This window comes from Balaenoptera borealis (genome assembly GCF_965194805.1).
Source record: "Balaenoptera borealis genome assembly, chromosome: X".
NCBI lineage: Eukaryota > Metazoa > Chordata > Mammalia > Artiodactyla > Balaenopteridae > Balaenoptera > Balaenoptera borealis.
The window spans coordinates 67,872,883-67,894,519 of NC_138881.1; the positions used below are offsets into that span (position 1 = coordinate 67,872,883).

The 21,637-nt window shown below is 36.2% G+C and overlaps 1 protein-coding gene and 1 long non-coding RNA gene across 2 annotated transcripts in view; both read right to left on the reverse strand.

Annotated features, from left to right (window-relative positions):
* The window catches only part of LOC309620853, a 315,269-nt gene that overhangs the window by 265,818 nt on the left and 27,814 nt on the right, over positions 1–21,637 (reverse strand). The window lies entirely within an intron of this gene.
* The window catches only part of LOC309620629 (uncharacterized protein), a 209,127-nt gene continuing 187,691 nt past the window's right edge, over positions 202–21,637 (reverse strand). Inside the window, exon 2 of the mRNA XM_082377435.1 lies at positions 202–11,870. Coding sequence (XP_082233561.1) covers positions 554–1,606 — 1,053 coding nt within the window. The 5' untranslated portion in view covers positions 1,607–11,870 and the 3' untranslated portion in view covers positions 202–553. The remainder of the gene's footprint in view (positions 11,871–21,637) is intronic.

Genomic DNA, 21,637 nt, shown 5'->3' on the forward strand with positions numbered 1-21,637 from the left:
TGGCTATTATCAAATAACCAAATATAACAAGTGTTGGTGAGGGGTGTGGGAGAAGGGAATCCTTTGTACATTTTAGGTGGGAATGTACATTGGTGCAGCCACTATGGAAAGCAATATGGTGGTTCCCCTAAAAATTTATAAATAAGAATACCATATAATCCAGAAATCTCACCTCTGCATATATATATATATATATATATATATATATATATATATATATATATATATATATATATATATATATCCAAAGAAAATAAAATCATTATCTTGAAGAGATATCTACACTCCCATGTTCACTGCAACATTATTTACAAAAGCTAAGACATGGAATCAAGCTAAATGTCCATCAACGTTTGAATGTATTAAAAAAAATTATTGGTATATACATACAATGGAATATTTTCCAGCCTTCAAAAGAAGAAAATATGAGAAGGCAGGATGGTGTAGGAGAGAGGGAGGATGTGGAGTTCATCTCTCCCCACAAATGCATCAAGAGTACATCTAAAAATGGAACAATTCTCACAGAGCACCAGCTGAACACTAGCAGTAGACCTCAGACATCTAAAGTACCAGAAAGATCACCATGTAACCAGGTAGGATGAAAGAAAGAAGAAGGGAAAAGGAAGAGGAAAGGAAGCAGGATGAGACCTGTGCCCCTGGTGAGGGAGATGAAGGAGAGGAGAGGTTCCTGTATCAGGGGAACCCCCCTCACTGTCAGGAAGTTCAGTTGGAACAGAAGGGGAACTTTAGGGGCTATTGGAGGAGAGTGTAGCAACTGGTCTGTAGCAGGCAGGGCAGAATGAGACATATACTGATGGTCCATGCCACAGCCCTGCATGCCCCAGCCTGAGATGTGTGTCTGCCAATGAGGATGGGGACTGAGTGCTGGAACAGGAGTTTGGAGAGCAAACCTGGTAAGAGGACTGCTATTGGCTGTGAGGAAACAGACAGAGGGTATGGGAGTGAGGAAATCTGCAACTGGGAATGCTTGTGGAGGAAACCCAGACTGCCATAGAAGTGAAGCACCATTGTTGAGTGACATGCAAGGGACAGGGCCACATTGCAGCCTCTCTCTCCATTCACTGGCCACTGCCTCCCTGGACACTAGGAAAGGCTCTCGCCTGGGCCGACTTTCTTGCACCTGTGGCTGCTGGCTCCACCATGCAACCCATCCCCACAAGGGCTCCCATGACCCTAGGGGCTGCTGACTCCTCCTCTGCACCACTTCTTTGTCATGGCGGGCACTCTCGTGACCCCAGCCACCGCTGCCTCCAGGACCTCTCCTCACCAGAGTGGACTCGTGTGCTCCAGGACAGCCTTGGGAACAGCTCCCTGTGGGTGGCCCACATGCAGAAGTGAGGCTGAAACCACAGTTGAGCCCCAAGGGCCATGCAAATAACGAAGAACATTTGAAACCTCTCCTTGCAGCTGTGCAAATTTCAAATTGACACCCCACCGACCAGCTTTGTAAACTCAGTGCATACAGAATATCTGAACAGACAACGAGTGCTCCTGAAGGCAAGACGGGTCTAGCTTTAGCAACTGTAGACTTTGTGGGCACATTCATGTGGGAGTTGGGCCAGGCCAGAGTCTGAGCTGCCCCCATAGCACCCACAGCATGTCCAGATCTGTGATTATTGCAATCATAGGACCTGACTTCATTGGAGCTATGCTGGTGGCCTGGTGAAGACAATGTCTGAGAGACACCATACCAATTGCTGGCATACAACAGTTAAGGTGGGGCTGAGAGCAGTGCCAACAACAGTGTAATCTGAGAGCTCACACAACGGGTGAAAAGTAACACAACAGAGTATGTGCATAGGTGAACAACTCCAGAGGAAGAATACTCAGTGGCTTCCCTCCCAATGGGAGTGCTCCAATCCCACCTACCTTGCACCACAGATCAGAAACACAGCTAATAAACTGATCTGGGGGGGCTCTACTCCAACAACTAGAGAGCAGACCCCATCTCTGACAAGGCAGTGACAACCACAGAGCAAAGGGAAGGCCTTGCTCAATATCCAGTGCAATTTCTGGACACCACAACATCAGTCACACCTCCTATCAAGGGGATAACAGCCAGCATACACTGAAGAAAGAGGTGGCAGATATCTATGCTGAAAAAAGCCCTTGCACCAAAAAATATTAAACCCACCCAGGCTACACAGGGAAGTTCTCACATAAAAATAGCCCTCCAAGTCAGTCTGAGGGTCTGGCATTTGGAGGAAGAACCCCCAGAGCATTTAGCCTTAAAGGCCAATGGGGATTGAGTGCAGGAGATCCACAGGGCTGGCGTAAACAGAAACTCGACTCATGGAGGGTGCACACAAGTTCTCAGGTGCACTGAGACCCAACACAGAGCAGTACCTTCATAGCAACTTGGGCTACACCTACCTAGTTGTCATAGAGGGTCACTGGGGGAGGGGACGGTCAACAATAGCTCACTGTGGGGGCTAGGACACAGGTAGCAGAAGCCCAAGGGAATATTGATCAGAGTGAGCTCTCCTGGAGGCCCACATTTTGGCACCAAGACCTGTTCCCCCCAGCAACATGCAGGGTCCAGTTCTGGAAAGCCTCAGGCCAAACAACCAGCAACATAAAAGCACAGCCCCACCCGTTAGAAGACAGGATGTCTAAAGTCATACTGAGTTCATATCAACCTCAAAATACAAAACTTGACATGGTCCTGCCCATCACAGGGAAAAGACCCAGCTCCACACATCAGAGGGCAGGTATCGTTCCCTCCCACCAGGAAGCATGCACAAAGTCTGGGACCAAACTAACCCACCAGGGAGCAGAAACCAGAAGCAAGAGTAACTAAAATCCTGCAGCTTAAGGAAAGGAGAGCATAAGCACAGAGATTAGACAAAATGATACAACAAAGAAATATGTTGCAAATGAAAGAACAAGATAAAAACCCACAAGAACAACTAAATGAAGAGGAGATAGGCACCTTATCTGAGAAAGAATTCACAGTAATGATAGTAAAGATTATCCAAAATCTCAGAAAAAGAATGAAGGAACAGATCGAGAAGATACAAGAAATGTTTAAGAAGGAGTTAGAAGATTTAAAGAACAAAGTTGGACAATACAATAGTTGAAAGGAAAAATACACTAGAAGGAATCAATAGCAGAACAACTATGGGAGAAGAATGAATAAGTGTGCAGGAAGACAGAGTGGTGGAAATGAATGCCACAAAACAGAATAAAGAAGAAAGAAAAGAAATGAGGGCAGTCTCAGAGACTTCTGGGACAGCATTAAATGCACCAACTTTCACATTATAGGGATCCCAGAAGGAGACAAGAAAGACAAAGAGCCTGAGAAAATATTTGAAGATATTATGGCAAAAAAACTTCCCTAACATGAGAAAGGAAACACTCACTCAAGTCCAGGAAGCACAGAGAGTCCCATACAGGATGAACCCAAGGAGAAACACACCAAGACCCATATTAATCAAATGGACAAAGATTAAAGACAAAGAAAAAATATCAAAAGCAACAAGGGAAAAGCAACAAAAAAGGTACAACCCAATCCCCATAAGGTTATCAGCTGATTTTTCAACAGAAAGTCAACAGCCCAAAAGGGAGTGGCACAATATATCTCAAGTGATGAAAGGGAAAGACCTACAACCAAGAATACTCTACCCAGAAAGGCTCTCAGTCAGATTTGACAGAGAAATTAAAAGCTTTACAGACAATTGAAAGCTAAAAGAATTCATCATCACCAAACCAGCTTTAAAACAAGTGCTAAAGGAACATCTTCAGGTGGGAAAGAGACCAGCAACTTAAAACAACCTTGTGCATATATAGACTGCTATATCAAAATCCCATGGGAAGAGCAAACCAAAAAACTACAATAGATACACACACACAAAAGCAAAAGAAACTCAAACACAATACTCAAGATGGTCATCAAACCATAAGAGAAGAGAAAAGATGAAGGGAAGAAAAAAGACCTACAAAAATAAATCCCAAACAATTAACAAAATGGCAAGAAGAACATACATATCAATAATTACCTTAAATGTAAATGGATTAAATGCTCCAGACATAGACTGGTTGAATGGATTTAAAAGCAAGACCCATATATATGCTGTATACAAGAGACCAACTTCAGACCTAGGGACACATGCAGACTGAAAGTGAGGGAACAGAAAAAGATATTCCATGCAAATGGAAATAAAAAGAAAACTGGAGTAGTGATACTCATATCAAACAAAATAGATTTTAAAATAAAGACTGTTACAAGAGACAAGGAAGGACAATATATAACAATCAATGGATCAATGCAATAAAAAGTTATAACAATTGTAAATAATTGTAAATATATACACACCCAAAATAGAACCTCAATATATTAAGACAAATGACAACAGCCATAAAAGAGACTATTGAGGGTAACACAATAAGAGTGGGTGTCTATGACACCCCACTTACACCAATGGATGGATCATCCAGACAGAAACTTAATAAGGAAACACAAGCCTTAAGTGACACATTAGACCAGATAGACTTAATAAATATTTATATGACATTCCATCCAAAAGCAGCAGAATACACATTCTTCTCAAGAGCACATGGAACATTCTCCAGGATAGATCACATGGTGGACGACAAATCAATCCCCAATAAATTTAAGAAAATGAAAACCGTATCAGGCATCTTTTCCAACCATAATGCTATGAGAGGAAAAATCAATTACAAGAAAAAAAAAAACTAAAAAACACACACATGGAGGCTAAACAATACGATACTAAACAACCAATAGATCACTGAAGAAATCAAGGAGGAAATCTAACACTACCTGGAGACAAATGACAATGAAAACATGATGATCCAAAACCTATGGGAGGCAGCAAAATCAGTTCTAACATGGAAGTACATAGCAATACAATCTTATTTAGGAAACAAGAAAAATCTCAAATAAACAACCTAACCTTACACCTAAAGCAAGTAGAGAAAGAAGAAAAAACAAAACATAAATTTAATAAATGAAAATAAATCATAAAGATCAGAGAAGAAATAAATGAAGTAGAGATGAAGAAAACAATAGCAAATATCAATGAAATTAAAAGCTGTTTTTTTTGAGAAGATATACAAAATTGATAAACCTTTAGCTAGACTCATCAAGAAAAAAAGAGAGGACTCAAATCATTAATACTAGAAATGAAAAAGGAGAAGTTACAATGGACAAAACAGAAATACAAAGCATCATAAAGGACTACTATAAGCAACTATATGTCAATACAATGGACAATCTAGAAGAAATGGACAGGTTCTTAGAAAGGTACAAGCTTCCAAGATTAAACCAGGAAGAAACAGGCTTTTGCTATCAAACATGTAGTGAAGAGTTAGCACCTATCCTTCTCAAAGTATTCAAAAAAATTGCAGGAGAAGGAACTTTCCCAAGCTCATTCTACGAGGCCACCATCACCTTGATACGAAAACCAGACAAAGATGGCAAACAAAAAAGTAAATTACAGGCCAATATCACAGATGAACATAGATGCAAAAATCCTCAACAAAATACTATCAAACAGAATCCAACAATACATTAAAAGGATCATAAACCATGATCAAGTGGAATTTATTCCAGTGAGGCAAGGATTTTTCAGTATCTGCAAATCAGTCAGTGTGATACACCACATCAACAACTTGAAGAATAAAAACAGTATGATTATCTCAATAGATGAAGAAAAAGCTTTCGACAAAATTCAAAAACATTTAGGATCCAAACTCTCCAGAATGTCGGCATACAGGGAACCTACCTCAACATAATAAAGGCCATGTATGAGAAACGCACAGCAAACATCATTCTCAATGGTGAAAAACTGAAAACATTTCCTCTAAGATCAGGAACAAGACAAGGATCCCCACTCTTGCCACTTTCATTCAACATAATTTTAGAAGTCCTAGCCATAGCAATCAGAGAAGAAAAAGAAATAAAAGGAATCCAAATTAGAAAAAAAGAGAAGTAAAACTGTCACTGTTTGCAGATGACATGATATTATACACAGAAAATCCTAAAGATGTTACCAGTAAACTACTAGAGCTCATCAATGAATTAGGTAAAGTTGCAGGATAAAAATATTAATACAGAAATCACTTGTATTCCAATACACTAACAACGAAAAATCAGAAAGAGAAATTAAGGAAACAATTACCTTTACCATAACATCAAAAATAATAAAATACACAGGAATAAACCAACCTAAGGATACAAAAGACCTGTGCTCAGAACACAATCAGATAACGATGAAACACCTTAAAGAAATAAAAGATGATTGCACAAAGAGATGGAGAGATATACCATGTTCTTGGATTGGAAGAATCAATAATGTCAAAATGACTATACTGCCAAAAGTAATCTATAACTTCAATTCAAGTCCTTTCAAATTAACAAAAACATTTTCACAGAATTATTACAAAATTTTTACAATTTGTATGGAAACACAAAAGACCCAGAATAACAAAGGCAATCTTGGGAAAGAAAAACGGAGCTAGGAGAATCAGACTCCCTAACTTCAGACTATACTACAAAGCTACAGGCATCAGAACAGTATGGTACTGCCACAAAAACAGAATTGTAGATCAATGGAACAGTATAGAAATTTCAGAGATAAACGCATGCACCTGTGGTTTGACAAAGGAGTCATAAATATACAGTGAAGAATAAGTTGTGCTCGGAAAATTGGACAGCTACATGTAGGAGAATAAAATTAGAATATTCTCTAACACTATACACAAAAATAAACTCAAAATGGATTACAGACCTAAATGTAAGACCGTATACTATAAAATTCTTAAAGAAAACCACAGCAGAACACACTCTGACATAAATTGCAGCAAGATAATTTTTGATCCACCTCCAAAAGTAATGAAACGAAAAACAAAAAATGAACAAATGGGATTTAATTAAACTTAAAAGCTTTTGCATAGCGAAGGAAACCATAAACAAAATGAAAAGACAACCCACAGATTGGGAGAAAATATTTGCAAATGAAGTGACCGGCAAGGGATTAATATCCAAAATATACAAACAACTCATGCAGCTCATTATCAAAAATCAAGCAACCCAAACAAAAAATTGGCAGGTCTAAATAGACATTTCTCCAAAGAAGACATACTGACGGCCAAATAGCACATGAAAAGATGCTCAACATAACTAATTATTAGAGAAATGCAAATCAAAACTGCAAAGAGGTTTCACCTCACACCGGTCAGAATGGCCATCATCAAAAAATCTACAAACAGTAAATGTTGGAGAGGGTGTGGAGAAAAGGGAACCCTCCTACACTGTTGCTAGGAATGTAAATTTGTACAGCCACTATGGAGAAGAGCATGGTGGTCCCTTAAAAAACTAAAAATAGAACTACCATATGACCCAGCAATCCCACTTCTGGAAATGTATCCAGAGAGGACCATAATTCGAAAAGATATGTGTACCCCAATGTTCATTGCAGCACTAGTTACAATAGCCAGGACATGGATGCAACCTAAATATCCATCAATGGAGGAATGGATAAAGAAGATGTGGTATATATATATATATATATATATATATATATATATATATATACACACACACAATGCGATATTACTCAGCTATAGAAAATAATTAAATAATGCCTTATGCAGTGACATGGATGGACCTAGAGATTGCCATAGTGAATGAAGTATGTCAGACAGAGAAAGACAAATATCATATCACTTATCTGTGGAATCTAAAAAAATGGTACAAATGAACTTATTTACAAAACAGATATAGAGTCACAGGTGCAGAAAACAAACTTATGGTTACCCAATGGGAAGGGGTGGGGATGGATAAATTGGGAGACTGGGATTGACAGATACACACTACTATATATAAAATAGATTACTAATAAGGTTCTACTGCATAGCACTGGGAACTCTACTCAGTATTCTGTAATCACCTATACAGAAAAATAATCTAAAATATAGTGGATATATGTATGTGTATAACTGATTCTCTGCTGTACAGCAGAAACTAACACATTTTAAATGAAATATACTCCAAGAAAAATTAATTTTAAAAAAAGAAGAAAATACTGACATTTGTGCCAATATTGCTCTACCTGGAGGAAATTATGCTAAGTGAAGTAAGCCAGACAGAGAATGACAAATATTGAACGATTCCCTTGTATGCAGAATCCAGAAAATTTGAATTTACCAAAACATAATAGAATGGTAGTTGCCAGGGCCTAGGTGGAGGAAGAAATGGGTCTAAGGTTCATCAAAGGATAGGAACTTGTAGTTATAAGTTCAATAAGTTCTGGGCACCTAATGTACAGCATGGTGATATAGTTAATAATACTGTATTTTATACCTAAGATTTGCTATGAGAGTAGATCTTAATGTTCCCACCACACACACAAAAGAAGTGGTATCTATGTGAGGTGATGGCTGAGTTAAAGAATCTGATTGTGATAATTATTTCACAGTGTATGTGTATATCAAATCTTCATGTTATATAACTTAAATATATGCATTCTTATTTGCAATTTATACCTCAATAAAGGAGGAAGAAAAAGAGAAAAAAATCAGAACTTCTAACTCAATATATAAATAGCTAAAAAAATAAACCCTATCATTTAGTTTAAAAAAAACTTTTATATGAAAAAATGGAAGATAATCTTTGTGAATTGGTTTAGACAAATACTTCCCAGTAGAACCTGAACACAAGCTAAAAAATTAAAAATTGTATTTCACCAAAAATTAAATTTCTCCTTTTGAGAAGCAATGTTAAGATAATGAAAAGACAAGCCACATGCCGTAAAAGCTATTGTCAAAAGACATGTCAGGAAGAAGGACTTGTAACTAGAATATATAAAGATCTCTTACAATGCAATAGAAAGTGGACAATTCATTTTTTTTTAATGGACAAAGATGTGAACCGATATGACACCAAAAATAGAGATACAACAAATAAACAAATAAACATGTGTTCAATACCATTAGTCATTAGTGATTTATAAATTAGAGAAATCCTGGAGACCTAATACACAGTACTATGATTATAGACAACAAAACTATATTATAAACATTAAACTTGCTGACAGCCTAGATTTTAGTTGTTGCCAACACTAGAAGAAATGATAATTGTGTGACAATAGAGGCGTTAGCTAATGCTAATGTGGCAATCTTATTGCAATATAAATGTATCAAATCAATATGTTTACAATGTAAACTTACACAATGTTACATGTCAAATATAACTCAATTTTTAAAAAAGACAGTGAAACACCACATCATGTCCACTACAATGACCGAAAAAAAACAAAACAGAGCGTAAACATGAAACAAACCACCACACACTGTAAATACAAAGTGGTATTGATTTAGTATTTGTATTTGGTAATGATTTGGAAACATTTACACACTTACATATTGTTGGTACGAGTATACTATGCTACAGCAACTTTGGAAGCATTTTGGCAGTTTCTTATAAAGTTAAATTTATACTAACCATATGACTCAATAATCCCACCTCTAGGTATTTATCTAAAGAAATCAAAGTCTATGAGGAAAAGTTACCCTAGTAGGAGATTCAAACTGGCGGTGTAAGGTGAAAATATTAAGGGAACAAAAATGAAAATGTCCCTAGCGGAGGAAATGCACTGAGCTACTAGCATCTCCATGTGAATAAGACCACTATGTCAGTGCCCTTTGTGGCAAGAAGTCATTATAGTGGAAAAATTATGAAAAGATATCAAAGAGACAGGTGCTTGAATCCTCACTATGCCACTTAACGACTATATGACATTGTGCAATTTAATGACCCTTTGTGGTTCTCAATTTGTGAAGTTGGGACATTAATGCTACAACATTACAGATTTGTTCTGAGGATTACTTAAATTGATACTATTAGCAGTTAATATTTATGGAGCACTTACTATATGCCTGACACTCTACCAAGTACCTTTTTTTTGTTGTTCAATTAACTTTATTTATTTTTTTTCTCTGTGGGTCCAAATTCCTTCTTTTTTTTTTTAACATCTTTACTAGGAGTATAATTGCTTTACAGTGGTGTGTTAGTTTCTGCTTTGTAACAAAGTGAATCAGCTATACACATACATATATCCCCATATCTCTTCTCTCTTGCATCTCCCTCCCTCCCACCCTCCCTATCCCATCCCTCTAGGTGGTCACAAGCACCGAGCTGATCTCCCTGTGCTATGTGGCTGCTTCCCACTAGCTATCGGTTTTACATTTGGTAGTGTATATATGTCCTTTCCACTCTCTCACTTTGTCCCAGCTTACCCTTCCCCCTCCCCGTGTCCTCAAGTCCATTCTCAAGTAGGTCTGTGTCTTTTTTCCCGTCCTGCCCCTAGGTACTTCATGACCATTTTTTTTTTCTTTAGATTCCATATATATGTGTTAGCATACTGTATTTGTTTTTCTATTTCTGACTTACTTCACTCTATGACAGACTCCAGGTCCATCCACCTCACTACAAATAACTCAATTTCTTTTCTTTTTATGGCTGAGTAATATTCCATTGTATATATGTGCCACATCTTCTTTATCCATTCATCTGTCGATGCACATTTAGGTTGCTTCCACGTCCTGGCTATTGTAAATACAGCTGCAATGAACATTGTGGTACACGACTCTTTTTGAATTATGGTTTTCTCAGGGTATATGCACAGAAGTGGGATTGCTGGGTCGTATGGTAGTTCTATTTTTAGTTTTTTAAGGAACCTCCATACTGTTCTCCATAGTGGCTGAATCAATTCACATTCCCACCAACAGTGCCAGAGAGTTCCCTTTTCTCCACACCCTCTCCAGCATTTATTGTTTGCAGACATTTTGATGATGACCACTTTGACTGGTGTGAGATGATATCTCATTGCACTTTTGATTTGCATTTCTCTAATGATTAATGATGTTGAGCCTTCTTTCATGTGTTTGTTGGCATTCTGTATATCTTCTTTGGAGAAATGTCTCTTTAGGTCTTCTGCCCATTTTTGGATTGGGTTGCTTGATTTTTTGATATTGAGCTGCATGAGCTGCTTGTAAATTTTGGAGATTAATCATTTGTCAGTTACTACATTTGCAAATATTTTCTCCCATTCTGAGGGGTATCTTTCCGTCTTGTTTATGGTTTCCTTTGCTGTGCAAAAGCTTTTAAGTTTCATTAGGTACCATTTGTTTATTTTTGTTTTTATTTCCCTTTCTCTAGGAGGTGGGTCAAAAAGGATCTTGCTGTGATTTATGTCATAGAGTGTTCTGCCTATGTTTTCCTCTAAGAATTTTATAGTGTCTGGCCTTACATTTAGGTCTTTAATCCATTTTGAGTTAATTTTTGTGTAAGGTGTTAGGGAGTGTTCTAATTTCATTCTTTTACATGTAGCTGTCCAGTTTTTCCAGCACCACTTATTGAAGAGGCTGTCTTTTCTCCATTGTATATTCTTGCCTCCTTTATCAAAGCTAAGGTGACCATATAGGCGTGGCTTTATTTCTGGGCTTTCTATCCTGTTCCATTGATGTATATTTCTGTTTTTGTGCCAGTACCATACTGTCTTGATTACTGGACAACCTGGAAGAAATGGACAAATTCTTCGAAAAGCACAACCTTCTGAGACTGAACCAGGAAGAAATAGAAAATATAAACAGAACAATCGCAAGCACTGAAACTGAAACTGTGATTAAAAGTCTTCCAACAAGCAAAAACCCAGGACCAGATGGCTTCACAGGCGAATTCTATCAAACATTTAGAGAAGAGATAACACCTACCCTTCTCAAACTCTTCCAAATAGAGCAGAGGGAGGAACACTCCCCAACTCATTCTACGAGGCCACCATCACCCTGATACCAAAACCGGGCAAAGATGTCACAAAGAAAGCAAACTACAGGCCAATATCACTGATGAACATAGATGCAAAAATCCTCAACAAAATGCTAGCAAACAGAATCCAACAGCACATTAAAAGGATCATACACCATGATCAAGTGAGGTTTATCCCAGGAATGCAAGGATTCTTCAATATACACAAATCAATCAACGTGATACACCATATTAACAAATTGAAGAATAAAAACCATATGATCATCTCAACAGATGCAGAAAAAGCTTTCGACAAAATTCAACACCCATTTTTTGTAAAAACCTTCCAGAAAGCAGGCATAGAGGGAACTTACCTCAACATAATAAAGGCCATATATGACAAACCCACAGCCAACATCGTCCTCAATGGTGAAATACTGAAACTATTTCTACTAAGATCAGGAAAAAGACAAGGTTACCCACTCTCACCACTCTTATTCAACATTGTTTTGGAAGTTTTAGCCACATCAATCAGAGAAGAAAAAGAAATAAAAGGAATCCAAATCAGAAAAGTAGCATTAAAACTGTCACTGAAGATGACATGATACTATACATAGAGAATCCTATAGAGGCTACCAGAAAACTACTAGAGCTAATTAATGAATTTGGTAAAGTAGCAGGATACAAAATTAATGCACAGAATTCTCTTGCATTCCTATACACTAATGATGAGAAATGTGAAAGTGAAATTAATGAAACACTCCCGTTTACCATTGCAACAAAAAGAATAAAATACCTAGGAATAAACCTCCCTAAGGAGACAAAGACCTGTATGCAGAAAACTATAACACATTGATGAAAGAAATTAAAGATGATACAAAGAGATGGAGAGATATACCGTGTTCTTGGATTTGGAGAATCAACATTGTGAAAATGACTATACTACCCAAAGCAATCTGCAGGTTCAATGCAATCCCTATCAAGCTACCACTGTCCTTTTTCACAGAACTAGAACAAAAAATTTCACACTTTGTATGGAAACACAAAAGACCCCGAATAGCCATAGCAATCTTGAGAAAGAAAAACGGAGCTGGAGGAATCAGGCTCCCTGACTTCGGACTATATTACAAAGCCAAGTACCTTTCATGTTTAATTTACTGAATACTTCAAATTAACCATAAGGGATAATGATTCTATTTTGGACATTGATTTATTAAATCAGAGAAGAAAAATAATTGTTGGATTTAGTCTACAGTATCTTTAAGAATGTTTCTATACTGGGCACTGGGAAAATGGCCAGTAGACTCATTTCACTTGGCTTCCATGATAACAATAATTGTAGATTTTACACATTTGTGGTGGTACCTTTCCAAGTGATTTTAGTCTTATCATTTATGCAGATTGAATAGTGATGGTGTAGATGTGGGGCACGATAAGCACTGTTGTACTGAAAGAGTGATATGTCAACACTGTAAAAAGATGCTCATTTTGAACCTCTAAGAATGGCATCAGCTTGGTAAGTTACCACCTCTAATGCCACTACTAATATTTACCACAATGAGTTCTACTATTATTAGTAAGAGCATTTACTGTCATCTTTAATGTAATTACTATATGCCTGCCACCATTTCAAAAGTTACCTGCAACACCTGACTTAACCCCATGAGGCAGCATTTTTCAACTCAATAAATAAAGGCTTAACATATTACATAACTTGCCCAAGTCTCCTAGAATATAGTGATAAAGGGGGATTCACACCATGGTTATCTTTTGTTAAGTGATTCATCTATTCAGTATTTTTTTGAACATCTACAATTTACCAAGCACTTGGGATTCAATAGTGAGTAAGACAGACGAGGACATTGTGCTCATGAAACACTTTATTTCTCTTAAATATTGCACTATAGTGACTCCTATGAGCCTTGGGTTTAACTTTCAGCTTTTATCTTCTTACATAGAGGTGTTTATCTTTATCAAACTCGCATTTCTTTGACTGGAAAACCAGAGTTTTTATTTATTTACTGTGGAAGACATAATTGTTGATGATATAACTAGTATTGGCCATATTTACCTACACATTTAAGATTAAACCTTCCTGGGAGAGTAAATTAGATAAAAAAGTGGTTGATTAAAATGGAATGAAAACAAAGAGGTTGGCTTAAAGAAATCTTATTAAATAAGGGTAACTAGATCACTATTTACTGTGAAAACATTTCTTTCTTTGTATCTGGTACTGGGATATACACTATAGACATCTGTCCCTTTGGTTTGCTCTCTTTTCTAAACTTCATGTAGACTATCCTCCTTTTGACAAGTCATTATCTCAGACAACCAGGTTATAATTTTTAATTGTATAATTTATTAAACTTCAGTCTTCTTTAAATTCCAGCTTAATTACAATCTAGTCCTGAAGATACACTTTGGACGGATTGGGAGGTGTTATTGTCTCTTGATTGGAAGGAGATATACTCAGACCTTCTTGTAACTATGCTGTGTTCTCAGTAATATTCCATTTACACGCATCTTATATGGGTAGAGAGAAAGAAAAGAGTTTCTTCTTTGGTGCTGATTCTGTTAGAGCAGTTTTCTTACTATTCACTAAAATTCTGGGTGTGCTTCCACTTTAGAACCTTTTCTCCCCAAACACTGACAACACATAAGCCTTGAATATAAAATATGGACATGGCAGGGAAATTGGTTTTAGAAAACAGGATTCAAGGAAAGATAGAGAAGTAGAAGCTATGTTTAACATAAATAAAGGGTTATTAAGTATTAGTTTTTTGAGCAATAGATACATCCTATTTGGGGAAGGGAGAATGTGACCCCATGAGCTAGGCCACCTTCTCAACCCTCTCCAATGTTTCACTTTCACCTCCTTTTATCTAATAATTCTAAGGGATGTTATTGTTTTTGTACATAAGGAGAGAGTCAGGAAAATTGTATAGCAACTTCAGAATAATAGTGAAAAATAAGAAAATCCCTACCACTCCCAGCTTACATTTACTAACTAAGGTCTTACCCATTCACAAATAGCTCAAATTCCATCCCGCATAGGCCTTCTAAGAAGCTTTTCCCATTAGTCATAAATTAACTTCTCCTTTCCTCCAGAGTTCACAGGATGTCCTTTACCCCTCTCTTCTATCACTTACTATGGTTCATTTTCCTGAAAATTGGTTTAGATTTGTTTTTATCATTCCCAGTAGATTGTGAATGCCTTGCAGCCTTATATAGCTCTCTTGTGTTGTTCATGGTAACTAGTACAATGCTTTGTATATACAGTTGACCCTTGAACAACAAGGAAGTTAGGGGCATCAACCCTCTGGGAAGTCCAAAATTCATGTATAACTTTACAGTAGGTCTTTCATATCCACAGTTCTACATCAGTGGGGTCAACCAAACACAGACTGTGTAGTACTGTAGTATGTATTTATTGAAAAAACCTAGAACAAAATAATGTGTCACACTTAATAAGCTAAAGGACTAGACAATCATATCACATGCTTTTTGGCTGGCCATTGTTTACCTATAATTTAATATTCCTGCTAACCAACAGAGGGTTATAGCTGTACATGAATGAACTAATTCTGTCACTCACAAAACTTCCCTCATTACTGTGGAAAATATAGTCTAATATATGTGACCATAGGATGCTTAAAGTTACTCTCCAAACTGAAAATGTATATAAGGGTATAATATATATATATATGTGTGTGTGTGTGTGTGTGTGTGTGTGTGTGTGTGTGTGTGTATATATATATATATATATATATATATATATATATATATATATATATATATATATATAATACAATGATTCTTTTTTCTCAAATGAAAAAGAACTAAATACAGGCTATTCCATCTGATGGAAAAGATAATGAGGCAATGAGATTTTAACTTATGCTAGCAATGATTTTTAAACATGCAATGATTTTTATAGCTATATTTTTGCCACACTTTCACAGTTAAGGAAAAATTTCCTGATAATAAAACCTGAGCTCTAGAGACTAAAATTCTTTTTTAAAAGTACTACAAATTTTGTTGCCCTTCGATTATTAATTTTGTACATTTCCCTCCCCCCATTTTGTAAATAAAAAGTTTTCTATTTTTCCTAAGGTTTTCAGAGACGCCCTCAAAGCACATCTGCCTGCAAGGCTGGCTGACTTCTGAACTGGGTTCCCAGATAGGTAAATAAGAGTAAAAATGTCTGCCAAGCTGTTTTTAGAATCCACCTAGTATGATACATTTTATACTGGTTTGGTTTGAGTTATATAGTGCGAAGCTACAAACAGTCAGTAAGAATTTTGATCTAAGGACCACAGAGCCGTACACTATTGTCAAGGAAAAGCAGTAAATTTAGCAAATATCTTTAAACACTATAGTACACCTAGAGAGTACAAGATATCTTGCTGCTGTATGTTACTTAGTGTCACTAATCTGTCTAGATCAAAGTTTTGACCCAGTAAGAAACTGTTTATATTTCTATAATATTAACTATATACTTAATTTTGTCTGTTATTCAGAAAATGAAGATGAAGTGAGGCCGTGCATGATGGTTCAGGGGAGTGAGAATCAAGGAGCATCCTCAAAAGCCAGGCAAGAGAGTTTTCACAGGCTCAGTACATTCTGATGAAGAGAAGTGGCATAATAGAAACTGCTGTCTTCGGAAGATTTCTCTGAGGACATCCATGAGTTTACTGTAAATAAGGACATTATTCCTTGAGGCATCCACTGCTAATTTTGAGGCCCATTTACAAAGTAACTGCTAAAACCCAAGCAGAATTTAGAGAGAAACACCCAAAGGTGAAAAGAGGTGGGAAAAAGAGAATAATCATGTCAGCCTCTTGGCAAAATCTGTCACCCCATTCCTCCAGTCCCATTCATGCAAAGTGAATTCCCACCCAAGAAGATATTCTAGCGTGTCTATAAGTTAATATTGTTACAAAATGTTAATGAAATAATAGGATTTTCAAAGTTAGAGATTTAATTCCACATATAATAAAAGCCTCTATCTTTCATTACCAGCCCATATTTCATATACATAGAAACATGAAAAACAGCAATTTTTTTCAAGTTAATGTGAAAAGCTAATAATTTGGTTAGACACCATACAATGTGAAAATTACTGCCAAAAGGCTGTTAATTCAAGTCGACTTGTACTTTCAGAAAACACCATACCTGATATGAAGCTTTACATAAATCAGTTTTCAAACCTCTGCACTTAGAGTTGTACATATTGGTTGTTTGTTGTCTGTTAATAATGAGCTTTTGGGTGTACATACTTTATCCTGACACCTTGAACCCACTTGGCATTCCCATGTTTCACACAATAGTTTCCTTAACAACAAAAGCTGAATCAAAGGTACTTAACATTTGAGAATATATTGAACTAATCACAGCCCCTCACCATCCTGTCTCCCCTTCCACCTAATCTTACTGTCAAATGATAAGGATGATGATATTGCAATGGTTTCAAGTGGGTGAAATAGTCATAAATTTGGAAGACAATCAGTGAATCCAGATTTCTGGGTTTAAACACTTTGGGTCAGTTTGCCATTACACAGATAATCCCAGTGTGTTTGTATTAAAAAATATACATATATCTGTACACAAATACATTGTGTTGTACATATTTCAACCTTACCTTGGGGAAGTAAACCAATGTCTTGTGATTACTGTCCTTGTCCCTGTAAGATAATTAGGGAGTAATATCAAGAACTATTACTTTATATTAGAATTACTTAGCAAAATTGTTGGAACGTACCCCCTCTTTATCAAAAGTATTCTGTACAATAAGCTGCTATTTGATCAAAGTGTTTGGTAAGATAGTATACTGAATAAATCAGCAGATGAGAAATCTATATTTTTTTCCTATTTTTTCCCTCAAAGTATAATTGATTTACAATGTTGTGTTTTTCTGTATACAGAAAAATAATGCAGTTATGCATATATATTTTTTCTCAGATTCTTTTCTATTATGTTATTATAATATATTGAATATAGTTCCCTGTGCTATGCAGTAGGTCCTGGTTGTTTACCTATTTGATATATGGTACTGTGTATATGTTAATCCCAAACTCCTAATTTATCCCTCCTCCCCCTTTCCCCTTTGGTAACCGTAAGTTGGTTTTCTATGTCTGTGTGTCTATTTCTGTTTTCTAAATCAGTATACTTGTATCATTTTTTAGATTCTACATATAAATAATATATGGTATTTGCCTTTCTCTGAAAGGTTTTGAATGGCAAAGAAACAATAAAAAAAATTAAAAGAGCCTATGCAATGGGAGAAAATATTTGCAAAGTCTGAGATCAATAGGGGATTAATTTCCAAAATATACAAAGAACTTACACAGATTAATATAAAAAAAAAAAACCAACAAACCCAATCGAAACAATGTACCTAAAGAAAATTCAACCATAGAATACATACAGATGGCTAGCAGGCAAATGAAAATATGCTCAATATTGCTAATTATCAGAAAAATGCAAATCAAAACTTCAGAGAGGTATCACCTCACACTGGTGAGAAAAGTCATCAACAAAAATCTACAAACAATAAATGCTGGAGAGGGTGGGAAGAAAAAGGAACCCTCCTACACTGTTGGTGGGAATGGATATTGGTGCAGCCACTATGGAGAACAGAGTGCAGGTTCCTTACAAAAATTGAAAATAGAGTTAACATGTGATCCAGCAATCCCACTCCTGTGCACATATCCAGAGAAAACTCTAATTCAAAAAGGTATGTGCACCTCAGTGTCCATAGCAGCACTGTTTACAATAGTCAAGACATGGAAGCAACCTAAATGTCCATCAACAGATGAACAGATAAAGATATATATATATATATATGTGTGTATATATATATGCATATATTTGTATATATATATATATATATATATATATATATATATATATATATATATACATGTCCACACATAATGGAATATTACTCAGCCATAATAAAGAATAATGTAATTCTATTTGTAACAAAATGGATGGATCTAGAGATTTTCATATTAAGTCTGGTAACTCAGAGAAATCTATTCTTAAAATTGAACCAAAAAAAAAAAAATTGAACCATGCACATAGGCTGTTAACAATTAACCTATTTGTTAATTTGTATTCTTTTTTTTAACATCTTTATTGGAGTATAATTGCTTTACAATGGTGTGTTAGTTTCTACTTTATAAGAAAGTGAATCAGCTATACATATACATTTATCCCCATATCTCCACCCTCTTGTGTCTCCCTCACACCCTCCTTATCCCACCCATCTAGGTGCTCGCAAAGCACCGAGCTGACCTCCTTGTGCCATGCAGCTACTTCACACTAGCTATCTATTTTACATTTGGTAGTATATATAAATCCATGCCACTTTCTGACTTCGTCTCAGCTTAGCCTTCCCCCTCCCTGTGTCCTCAAGTCCATTCTCTATGTCTGCGTCTTTTTTCCTGTCCTGACACTAGGTTCTTCAAAACATTTTTTTCTTTTTTCATTTAGATTCTATATATATATGTGTTAGCATATGGCATTTCTTTTTCTCCTTCTGACTTACTTCATTCTGTATGACAGATTCTAGGTCCATCCACCTAACTTCAAATAACTCAATTTCGTTTTTTTTTATGGCTGACTAATATCCCATTGTATATATGTGCCACATCTTCTTTATCCATTCATCTGTCGATGGACACTTAGGTTGCTTCCATGTCCTGGCTAATGTAAATACAGCTGCAATGAACATTGTGGTACATGACTCTTTTTGAATTATGGTTTTCTCAGGGTATATGCCCAGTAGTGCGATTGCTGGGTCATATGGAAGTTTTCTTTTTAGATTTTAAGGAACCTCCATAGTTTTCTCTGTAGTGGCTGCATCAATTTCCATGCCCACCAACAGTGCAGGACGGTTCCCTTTTCTCCACACCCTCTCCAGCATTTACGGTTTGTAGATTTTTTGATGATAGCCATTCTGACTGGAGTGAGGTGATACCACATTTTAGTTTTGATTTGCAATTCTCTAATGATTAGTGATGTTGAGCAGTCTTTCATGTGTATGTTGGCAATCTGTATATCTTATTTGGAGAAATGTCTCTTTAGGTCTTCTGCCCATTTTTTGATTGGGTTGTTTTTTTTTTGATATTGAGCTGCATGAGCTGCTTGTAAATTTTGGAAATTAATCCTTTGTCAGTTGCTTCATTTGCAAATATTTTCTCCCATTCTGAGCATTGTCTTTTTGTTTTGCTTACGGTTGCCTTTGCTGTGCAAAAGCTTTTAAGTTTCATTAGGTCCCATTTGTTTATTTTTGTTTTTATTTGCACTTCTCAAGGAGGTGGGTCAAAAAGGATCTTGCTGTGATTTATGTCATAGAGTGTTCTGCCTATGTTTTCCTCTAAGAGTTTTATAGCGTCTGGCCTTACATTTATGTCTTTAATCCATTTTGAGTTTATTTTTGTGTATGGTGTTATGGAGTGTTCTATTTTCATTCTTATACATGTAGCTGTCTAGTTATCCCAGCACCACTTTTTGAAGAGGCTGTCTTTTCTCCATTGCATATTCTTGCCTCCTTCATCAAAAATAAGGTGACCATATGTTCATGGGATTATCTCTGCCCTTTCTATCCTGTTCCATTGACCTATATTTTTGTTTTTGTGTGAGTAACATACTGTCTTGATTACTATAGCTTTGTAGTTTAGTTGGAAGTCTGGAAGCCTGATTCCTCCAGCTCCATTTTTCTTTCTGAAGATTGCCTTGGCTATTCGGGATCTTTTGTGTTTCCATACATATTGTGAAATTTTTTGGTCTAGTTCTGTGAAAACTGCCAGTGGAAGTGTGATACAGATTGCATTGAATCTATATATTGCTTTGGGTAGTATAGTCATTTTCACAATGTTGATTCTTCCAATCCAAGAACATGGTATATCTCTCCATTTGTTTGTATCATCTTTAATTTCTTTCATCACTCTCTTACATAGTTTTCTGCAGACAGGTTTTTGCCTCCTTAGGTAGGTTTATTCATAGGTATTTTATTCCTTTTGTTGCAATGGTAAATGGGAATGTTTCTTTAATTTCTCTTTCAGAATTTTCATCATTAGTGTATAGGAATGCAAGACATTTCTGTACATTAATTTTGTATCCTGCTACTCTACCAAATTCATTGATTAGCTCTAGTAGTTTTCTGGTAGCATCTTTAGGATTCTCTATGTGTAATATCATGTCATCCGCAAAGAGTGACAGCTTTACTTCCTCTATTCTGATTTGGATTCCTTTTATTTCTTTTTCTTCTTTGATTGCTGTGGCTAAAACTTCCAAATCTATGTTGAATAATAGTGGTAAGAGTGGGCAACCTTGTCTTGTTCCTGATCTTAGTGGAAATGCTTTCATGTTTTCACCATTGAGAACGATGTTGGCTGTGGTTTTGTCATATATGGCCTATATCATGTTAACATAATGCCTATTTTATCGAGGGTTTTATCATACATGTGTGTTGAATTTTGTCTAAATCTTTTTCTGCACCTATTGAGATGATCATATGATTTTTCTCTTTCAATTTTTTAATATGGTTTATCACATTTATTGATTTCCATAGACTGAAGAATCCTTGTATTCCTGAGATAAATATCATTTGATCATGGTGTATGATCCTTTTAGTGTGCTGTTGGATTCTGTTTGCTACTATTTCGTTGAGGATTTTTGCATCTATGTTCATCCGTGGTATTTGCCTTAGTTTTCTTTCTTTGTGACATCTTTGTCTGGTTTTGGTATCAGGGTGATGGTGGCCTCATAGAATGAGTTTTGGGAGTGCTCCTCTCTCTGCTATATTTTGGAAGAGTTTGAGAAGGATAGGTTTTAGCTCTT